Genomic DNA, 10,895 nt, shown 5'->3' on the forward strand with positions numbered 1-10,895 from the left:
CTTGGCCAGCGTAATCAGATACCAGATTGACAGATACCACCTAAATGAGTCTAATTTGTTTTTTACAAATTAGCTGCAGTTACCCAATTGCCTTAAAGAAGTGAGAATTCCTGGAATAAAGAACAATTTGGAACAGAATCTAAAACATGCAAGGCATGAGAGCAGTTAGCCCAGATAACAGGAGGTAGATGTACTCAAAATAAAATTTGGGTGGGTGGAGAGGCTTCAAGAGAGCTTCCTAAGAAGACTTTCACCTGTGAATGTTGCTCAAAACTCTCCAGCTCTGGCATATTGATGGCACTATGATTAAACAGGTGCACAGAGCAAATAGATCATCAAATAAAATGATCTCAAGAGTTCTCACTTGAGACAATAATGTCCAAGTGAGATTATACTTTGGAGGCATAATGTGAAGACCTGGCTCTCTGGAGAAGTTTATGATGCTGGGAAAGATGGAAGAAAAGAGGAGAAGGACCAACAGCAAAATGGATGAATTCAATTGCCATAGTGATGGATTCGCCACCGGAAGACCTAAAACACAGGTGTCAAACTCGCTGTATCACGTTGTCGTCACGTGATGTTTCGTGAAGTTTTCCCCCATTTGCGGAACTGGAGTGGGCGTGGCCTGCATGTGACGCATCTGGTCCATGGGCCGCCAGTTTGACACCCCTGACCTAAAGGGTCAGTATAGGGGCAGTTTGTCCTGGAGAAAATGTACTGAGGTAGTCACTATGAGTTTATACTGACCTGACAGCATGCGATCAATCAATCAATCAATCGATCAATCAATCAAATCAAATCAAGTTATGCCTTGACAATGGGGGACGCAGTATAATCTATTCAGACTAAATGCCAGATTGTACAACTTTTGGCTCTGTTTTACTTGTAGCTATATATTTTTGCCTAGTTCCTGAAAACTATGGCAAGCTTGAAGCTTCAAGCCTCAGCTTCATCATGCCAATCATGCACTGAACATCAAAATGAGGTTCCATGTATCTTTAATTTTCAAAATAACAATTTGGCGATTAAATTTCACCCACTAGGGGACGACATTCTCTAAAGCAATATACCTGGAAGAACAGGCTAATTTGTCTTGTAAGGGTTGCTTGTTTTACAGTGTTTAGATGTTCTTTTCATTTTAATGTTATTGTATTTGTTTTTACTTTTTACCACCCACAGTTGTCATAGAAGTAGGTGGTCTTATACATTTCCAACAGTATAAATAAAATAAGCAATAAAAATAATCAGGTACTTACTGATTCAGCTTCCATGTCTGTCCATACAAGAAGTATAGGTAAGTCACAGGAAAAAACTGAAGCCCCAGGATTTATATATAAGCTGCACAGTATTTCATCCCTGAAGAAAATTGACTTGTTACAAACACAGATGAATGCAGATTTCACAGTTTCATGTAATTTATAGAAGGTAAGCAAGGCCTTGAGAGGCCTTTAATGATGCTGTTGGAACAGCTGATAGTCTGCCAAACAGAAATGACAGTTTCTTGTACTCTAAAAAAGATATTCCTCATAGACACTTACGTATCCTCTCAATTACAAATTCTCTTGATAATTTGCTTCACTATTCAATTACACAACTATTCAAGTAGTAAGACAAGTCCTTTGGTTGACAAGGGAAGGGAAGCTATTTTATTGCTGAAATAAAAGACACAAAATGTAGGGTTTGGATTAGAAGTTTCTCCAGGCCTTTTGCCACTTTTACCTGTCATCTTTGACTGGAGAAAACATGCTGTCATTATTACATACTGATTGAAGTGAAAGAGAATATTCTCTCATCATTACAATTAATATTTCTTTACTTTGTGATAAAAAAATGCTACAATCTAAGTCAGAGGTCAGCAATCTACGGCTCTGGAGCCGCATGTGGCTCTTTCACTCCTCTGCTGCGGCTCCCTGTCACTCAAAATATGCGTCACAACCGCCAATGTGCGACACCCGCCAGCACTCGATTTATAAGCTTTTCAACCCCCGGTAGGCCAACCATGGATAAATCCAAGAAAAGAAAAGTTTCAGAAGAAAACAGAATGTTTAATTCAACTAAATATGCTAGTTTTGTGGCCGCTCAAGGAATAGTCAGGCACGGGAAGGGTTTTGTGGCTCCCAGTGTTTTCTTTTCTGTGGGAAACAGGTCCAAATGGCTCTTTGAGTGTTTAAGGTTGCAGACCCCTGGATCTAAGGAAACCTTCATCTTAGTTTCAGCATGCATTTCTTTGCTATCATCTGGAAAATGTCCCTCATGAGAGAATTATCTTTATCTTTCTTGGTGACCTCAATTTGCCTCTTATTAATTGGACCCTAAACAAATGTACATCTGAACCTATACATGCAACCCTGTACAATTCTGTTACAACTCTGAAGCTGGAACAGTTGGTAACAAACAACACTAGGCTCAACAACTGCTTAGATCTCATCTTCTGCAATAGTCTAAACTCAATTTATGGCCTACAAGTTAAAGAACCTTTTTCCAACAGTGACCACAGCATGATTGATTTTTGCCTCAATTTATGTCCTTGCAAAGAGGGCCATAATGATGGGACTCCAAATTATAACTTTAAAAAAGCCAACTATGATCTCATAGCTGCTGACCTCACATCTCGATTGGCACTTTCTGTTCACAGGTTGTAATACTGCAGAAGATTATTATAACACTTTTTTGATCAAAGTCAATAGAGTCATTAACCTATACATACCAATAATAATCCCTAAGGCCAAAAAAACCAAATTATCCATAACAATAAGAAAGCTACAATCCAAGAAAAAAAATCTCTTTGGCGAGAAAACAAAACTGGCTATGTAGATAACTTTAAAAACCGCTATAAAGCCTTATGCTGCCTGATAAAGGCAGAATATACCAATCACCATCAAATCAGACCAATCATCAAGCAGGAGGAAGAGCTGTTACACTCGAAATCTACCCGAGCCTTCTATAATTTCATAAATGCCAAACTCGAAAACTATCCCACCCTTAAAAGGGTCTAACGGGGAAGAATGTAACAATGAAGCTGTTAGGCCAACCTCTTCAATACGTTCTTCAGTTCAGTCTTTGTCAACAGCAATGGCGGCTGCCCCATATTTCCTAATCGTACCATAACTAATTGTAACGATTTACTACATACCGATTTTACAGTAGATAACGTTGAAATGGCACTACGTAACCTAAAGCCATCTCTATCTCTTGGCCCCGATGGATTATGTGCCTACTTCTTAAAAAAGCTTGCCGCAGCCATAGCTGAGCCTCTATGCACAATCTATGAAGTATCTTTCAGAACCAGCTCCTTGCGCGGCCTAAGGTCATTAGCTACAGTTATACCTATCTTTAAAAAGGGAGTCCCTAGTCTAGTAGAAAATTACAGACCAATCTCATTGTGTTGCGTCACCTGTAAAATCATGGAATCAATTATAAACCAAACATCACCCTCCACTTAGAGACAAACTACCTGCTTTCTAACAAGCAGTTTGGTTTCAGGAAAAAATTGTCCTGTAATCTGCAACTCCTACACTGCAGAAACATTTGGACCACACATCTTGACCAGGGTAAAGCAATAGACGCAATTTACATAGACTTCTGCAAAGCCTTTGATTCAGTGGTGCACGACAAACTATTACTGTTAAAACTAAGTTCTTACGGCATTTCTGGATCCCTGCACAAATGGATAGTTGCATTCCTGTCAAACAGGCAACAAGTAGTCAAAATAGGAAGGGCCCTATCAAATCCGGCACCAATTAACAGTGGTGTCCCCCAAGGCAGCGTTCTACTACCCACATCTTTTCTGCTTTACATCATCCACCTATGCGATCATATTAAAAGCAGCTGCGTCCTCTTCGCTGATGACGTAAAATTATTTAACACCACTGACAATGCTGCTGCCCTATAGAGTGACCTTGACCATGTGTCAGAATGGTCGCGCATTTGGCAACTCCAAATCTCAACTAACAAATGCTCTGTCCTACACATTGGCAATAAAAATCAGAACACCAAATACAAGTTGGGCGGAAACGACCTCGTAGACAACCCTCATTCTGTCAAGGACCTAGGAGTACTCATCTCAAATGATCTAAGCCCCACAGCTCACTGTAACAGCATTGCCAAAAAGGCATTAAGAGTTGTTAACCTAATTTTGCAAAGCTTCTTCTCCGGTAACATTGTATTACTAACTAGGGCATACAAAACATTTGCCAGACCAATTCTTGAATTCAACTCATCTGCCTGGAATCCACATTGTATATCAGACATTAACACGATTGAGCGGGTCCAGAGGTATTTCACAAGAAGAATACTCCACTCCTCTACTCACAATAGAATCCCTTATGCCACCAGGCTTGAAATTTTGGGCGTGGACAATCTGGAACTGCGTCGCCTGCGGTCTGATCTAAGTATAGTACACAAAATTGTCTGCTACAATGTCTTACCTGTCAACGACTTCTTCAGCTTCAACTTCAATAATACATGGGCAAACAACTGATACAAACTCAAGGTAAACTGCTCCAAACTCGATTGCAGAAAATACGACCCCAGCAACAGAGTGGTCAATGCCTGGAATGCTCTACCCAACTCCATTGTTACATCCTCAAACCCTCACAGCTTCAACCTTAAACTGTCTATTGTGGACCTCACCCCATTCCTAAGAGGTCCGTAAAGGGAGCGTGCATAAGCTCACCAGCGTGCCTACCGTCCCTGTTCTACTGTCCCCATTTATTTGTACTCATTTCCTATGTTCATGTCCATGTTCATATTCATACCTGCTATTTGTACATGTTTGACAAACTAATAAAATTAAATAAATAAATAAAAATTAAAAGTTTGCAAAACATAGATTACTTCAAGTTATGAACACAAGGCATCTGAACATCCTTGCTATAAAGGTGCAGCTTAGGTCCATGTGGCCATGTCTGAAATTGTTTTTCTGGTTCTGAAGATTTCATTTTCTTCTCACTGAAATCCAACCACTAAGCATGGGATGAAATGCAACTAGTAACACAACTATCAGCATTCTCAAAAGAATAGCAACAGGGCAAAATCTGATGCAACTTCATTGTTTCAACCCAGAGGCCTTTATCAGAGACGGGGACCCAGTGAACAAATGGCATAATGCCTTTACATTCTGTCCCTTCTGTGGTGTGACATTGCCTGTCTCTGTGAAAGCACTATGCTTGCAGTATAATGCTTTCATCATGTTGACAAAAACCACCAATCCTGGTGAGCACCTCTCAGTTGTTTAGGTCTAGATCAGCATTTCTTAATCTTAGCAATTGGAAGTTGGGTGGACTTCAACTCCCAGAAACCCCCAGACAGGCTAATGGATTTCTTCCAAGGATGAGGACAATTACAAATCCATTCCTCAACTAGGCCATTCTTTGTCCCCAAAAATTAAAGGTTTCCCCTCCCCACCCCACAAGGTATTGGGGGCTTCTAAAAATATGACATATATCCAGGCACTCTGTTATGCTAGTTAATGACAGCAATAAATCACCTTCTCCCCCCGCCCTCCTAAATATGGAACTCACCGAATAATCTGAAGGAGCTCAGCTTTTCCTCATAATGGAAGATCTGTGGAGTGACATCCCATTCACCAAAGGTATCACAGAACAGATCGGTGATTATTCCAATAATGATTGTTCTGTTGAATAATAACATAAACCACATTATTTACAGAATATGAAAATGAACAAATGATGTCTGCAGGAACTAAAATGCATAAGTGTTGACTCTGTTCTATAAAAACAAGTTATACTTTCATTTCGCTCCTTAGCCACCTGATTTTATGATGTAATTATCTGGTTCCTAAAACCGGGTTTCAGGTAAGACAGATAACCCCCAAATTTGTGACATGGGCTTTTAGATTGACCAAGTTTCACTAGTCATGTACACTACTTTATTTATTTGATTAATAAATAAATAAATAAATAAATAAATAAATAAATAAATAAATAAATAAATAAATAAATAAATACTTAGTCTGGCTTTGAAAACACAGTCAGTCCCTGATTTGACTCATAAGAATGAAAAAAACAACAACCAGATATCAAGTGTTAGGAATGTTATAGAAGTTTACAAGGGGAAAAAGCAAAATAAGACAAAGGAAATGTGGATTTACAGATGACTGTTACGTATAAAATGGGTTAACAAAATCACAAATGAGGTAGTGATAAACCGCCTGGGAAAGCCAAGGGAAATCATCAAAGCCATTAAAAAGCGAAAGTTAGAATATTTTGGACATGTGATACAACACCCAGAAAAATATGGCATCCTTCAATTTAATCCTCCAGGGAAAGATTGAAGGCAAACGAGGTCCAGGCAGAAGAAGAACATCATGGCTTCAAAATCTAAGGGACTAATTTGGACAAAACTCAGCAGCATTTTTTCATACAGCTGTTGACAAAAATAAGATTGCCAACATGATCGCCAACGTCCGATGACAGATATGGCACAAGAAGAAGTTAATCATGGCAAACTTTACCAAAAAAAGTTATTATCTGATATGTCCTACTAGAGAGAGTTAACTCTCCAATCTACACAAAATTAGGGTCAAGAATTTGACATGTGCCATTCCTGGTATCACCGTCAGCACCCCAGAATAACTATTCTCAATAGCAAAAGTTTCTTGACAAGTCATTTAGACAGAGACATATAGAGTTATAGTGTTTAAACATCCTCAGTTCACATGTCATGCAGAATGTAGATATGCTGAAGGTGGAGCTGTTTGGTGTTGGTTTTGCCCAGCTTGGAGGAAGAGGAAAATCAAAGAGAGATCAGCAGTAACAATACACACCAGAAATTAAAAGCTAATGCTCAAAATAACTCAGCAGCTGATTTAGTTGGGGAAAAAAATAAGGCATTTGTTTTGCCCAGCTTGCCCTGATAATATAAGGCCAAGCATGGAATGGACAATATCACTTTTTACAGAAATCAATACTGATCCAACAATACTGTATCAGCATCCTTAAAAATAAAGGGAAAAAATATTTTTCAAAACCCACACATGAAATTTATGATGCTTAATGCAAACCACATTATCTGGAGCAGAAATGGGCAAAATGCATTATTAACAAATGCATTGCTAAGAAAAAAAAGGAAGACACTTAATGAAGTAATTAGTTCCACCACTGTAAATAGGCCCAAACGCTTTGATTGGGTGGAGGTGGCATTATGTTGTACGTCTAATGTTGTTCTCCTCCTACAGACCATAATTAGTGGTAGAATTCAGATTATAGAACTTAATTGTACTAAAAAAAATCTCTACTTTTATTTCATATAAGGGAAAGAATCCCAGGCTAGCAAGGGAAGCACAGCAAGCTTCAGGAAGGATACATGGGAAGCATGGAGGACGCATGAGTGGTGGGGTAAACCTGGCAAGGCTTGGGGAGGGTGCACTGCCTAATGCAAGTGCTGAGTGGTTAGGGTAGGATATGCAGATGAGGGAAACTTGCACTAGCAATTTGTGAACTTCCCTGCTGGTTTCCCCAGTGACTTTCTGGGGAAGCTAGTAGGAAAGTTCACAAATTATGATGTGATTGTGGGGTGCTGCAACTGGTCTTCAATGGGAGCCAGTTGCCAAACACACACATTTCAATCATGTAACTGGGGGTGGAACTCTGAGGATCAATTCTAACCACCATATGGAATTATGGCATTCACTGTACTTCATTTTATATTACACTCCAGACTTGGAAAGACTGTATTCCAACAAAATCAATAACAAATAACCTCCAGATAGATTAGTTATCTTATGTCAGATGCCTTGCATACTTGCTTGGCTGAAATTAACATCCAAAAATTCTTGGGGCATCAGTTGGGGAGTGGGCTGACAAAGGATATAGTAGGAAATAGCAAAGTTTATGTTTCTTTCCTCCCATTCACTCAAGAATATCCACTAGATGTGTTCACATAAAACACTTCACCTGTTTACAATACTGAATCAACCTATTTGTTGTTAGCTGGCTATAGTCATAAAAACACAGTGTGAGGCATTTACAATTTAAAACAAACATATAACCATAATATAATCTTAACATGCATGAGCTTAAATGGACTCCAGAGGATGGTAGAGGACAGGAATGTTGTCCATGGGGTCACGATGGGTTGGACACGACTTTGCAACTAACAACAACAAAAAATCTAACATGCACACATCTACTTATTACAAATTTGCAAACGAAACCAAGAAAAAAGCTGATACGCTTTGAAAATCTAAGCTACCACATTGAATGTATGACCAGTGCAGCACTTTGGAGATGCGAGGCCTTAACACACCCCTACTCCAGAGCCCGTGAATGAGCAGACTAAAGTTAGGATACAATACTAGAACCAATTCTTGAATAACTGTCCCTATTGAAGTTTCAAGCATCACTGTCTGGGGACATTCAGACTTTTTCAGTGAAGGTATTTTCCAGAAAAAAAGCCAATTCTCTCAGGTTTAAATGTTCTGCAAACAAAAGCAAAAAGCTGGTGCAATCACCAGTATTTTCATTTAAGGGGGAGAAAAAACTTTGTCATCATAATACAGTTACTTGGAAAAAGAAAACACTGAACTCTTCCAAGTAATTTACTGTGGAGTCAGCAGCTTGCTCTCTATAGGAAACATAAGAACTGTCCAAAAAAGAGATGAACAATTTTGTCCTTAAGAAAGCCAATACCTTAATATCAATTTTCTACTTTTTAACAAATATCATTCTAGACATCCTCATCAAACGATCCTCTTTCTGGTCTCATATGCTACTTTGAAACAGCAAAATGAATCAGAGAACCAAAAACCATTTTAAGGACAAACCTATTATTAGAGCACCAACCCCTAAACACCTTTTCAAACCTAATCTACCTAATGTAACATGGTTGAAAAGCTTGAGGTAGCAGTTATAAAGCATCTACATAAGGATTTTTAATGTCAAGAAGCAGGATGCATTCGGTATGGCGTCAATCAGGGAATATATTTTACTTCACCATCCTGCAAACCAAGTCACTCACAGGGAGAAAAATCAACTTGTTACATTTAACCAATAAAAACCAGAAAGTAAAATGTTTTCCCCAGGATTACCTAGGTTGTTTTTTTTTTTAAAGGATGCTAAATCGTGATTCTCCAATTTAGAAGCTCTGCCCTTCAGGGATATCTAAAGTAGGTCTCCTGCGTAAGCAAGGGGGTTACGACTAGATGACCTCTAAGGTCCCTTCCAACTCTTGTTACTGTTATTATTCAGTGGCGGGAGAGGACCGGGAGGAAAGAGATGAGCGACATGATTTTAAAAATAATGACAACAAAGGAGATTTTGTGGCAAAACCTCCACACAGCTACATGGAATTCATTGATAAGCCTTCTCGGACTAAGGGGGCCACACACACTACAATCCCCACTCGCTGGATGGATGGGGAGGATGGGAGTGGCAGTCCCACCACCTTCCCCCCCCCCAATCCCCACCAAGACGGGTCTTTGGATGCAGCTTGGATCGCTTGGATTTGGGGAGCGAAGCCGACATCCTCCCCCCACCCCACCATCTCCGAAAGTCTCTGCAAAACTGGGGAGGTGGGAAGCAAGGGAGGCGCACTCTGCACCAGCTCAGGAGCCCTCTTTTTTCCGACTTCGTAGCAGTCGCAGAGGTTGGGCCTAGGAGGTTGATGAAGTAAGAGAGGGGGAGTAAGAGAGGTCCAGTTAGTGCCCCTCCCCCCCCCACTTTGCCCGCAAGTCGCCCCTCCCCCCTCTCCCTCCCGCTTTCACACGTTCCCTTCCCCCGACACGGTTCTGGCTCCACACCGACCCGTGAAGGCGGTGGTCGGTCCCGTCAGGCCGTGGGGAGCCCAACCCCCACCCAGCGAAGACGACCCGGACGCGGAAAGCGCCCTCGACGACCCCCCCCCCCAACCACCAACCGCGAAGGCCGCTTCCCGACGATCCCGAGTTTTGCCTTTTACCTCAGCAACCGCGCGCCACTCCTCCCCCCCCACACCTTCTCAACGTCGCCCCGCTCTCCTCCTGGCGCATGCGCGGGGAAGGTCGCCGCGTGACGCCCCCACTCCGGCCCCGCCCCCTGGGTGACGACAGCGTCGGGAGGCAGCCAGGCATCCCCCGAGGTGGGGGGGGGGGGCCGGCGCGTGCCGTGGATGCTCGAGGCGAGCCCGTTGCTTGCAAGCACCCCGGAGGCAGCCCTGCTTGGAAGGATAAACCCTGAAAAGGCATGCTTTTATTATTTTATTTTATTTTATTTTATTTTATTTTATTTTATTTTATTTTATTTTATTTTATTTTATTTTATTTTATTTTATTGTTTTGTTTTGTTTTGTTTTGTTTTGTTTTGTTTTGTTTTGTTGTTTTGTTTTGTTTTGTTTTATTTTGTTTTATTTTATTTATTTTGTTTTGTTTTTTTATTTTATTTTATTATTTTATTATTTTATTTTATTTTATTATTTTATATTATTTTATTTATTTATTTTATTTTATTTTAAACAAACAAACAAACAAGGTTTTTGGAATAAGCAGCGATGATCAGGACTTGCTGAACGAATTCAACGGGATCCGCTAACTCAATGCGCCAAGCTTGGATGTTTTTCCCTCCTCTGGGATTTTAGTTTAGTTTAGATCAGGGATGAAATCCAGCAGGTTCTGATAGGTTCTGCAGAACCGGTAGCAGCGGGAAATACCACCAGTGGCTGGCCCCAGTGGGGTGGGAATGGAGGTTTTGCAGTATTCTTCCTTTGGAGTGGGGTGGGAATGGAGGTTTTGCAGTATCCTCCCCTTGGAGTGGGGTGGGAATGGAGGTTTTGCAATATCCTTCCCTTGGAGTGGGGTGGGAATGGAGGTTTTGCAATATCCTTCCCTTGGAGTGGGGTGGGAATGGAGGTTTTGCAGTATCCTTCCCCTGCCATGCCCACCAAGCCACACCCACAGAACC

General features: G+C 40.8%; 1 protein-coding gene across 3 annotated transcripts in view; it reads right to left on the reverse strand.

Annotated features, from left to right (window-relative positions):
* The window catches only part of MTFR1L (mitochondrial fission regulator 1 like), a 28,376-nt gene extending 18,402 nt beyond the window's left edge, over positions 1-9,974 (reverse strand). For 2 of the 3 annotated variants that reach the window (XM_070949931.1, XM_070949933.1), the window contains exons 1-3: positions 9,919-9,974; positions 5,523-5,635; positions 1,257-1,356 (exon numbers count right to left, since the gene is read on the reverse strand). In XM_070949931.1, the coding sequence (XP_070806032.1) occupies positions 1,257-1,271 (15 nt within the window). In that variant the 5' untranslated portion in view covers positions 1,272-1,356; positions 5,523-5,635; positions 9,919-9,974. The other variant, XM_070949932.1, reaches the window with a different exon arrangement.
* Positions 9,975-10,895: the final 921 nt, after the last annotated feature.

The sequence above is a fragment of the Pituophis catenifer genome, unplaced genomic scaffold (assembly GCF_029215685.1).
Source record: "Pituophis catenifer annectens isolate HBS135680 unplaced genomic scaffold, rPitCat1.0.hap2 SCAF_9, whole genome shotgun sequence".
NCBI lineage: Eukaryota > Metazoa > Chordata > Lepidosauria > Squamata > Colubridae > Pituophis > Pituophis catenifer.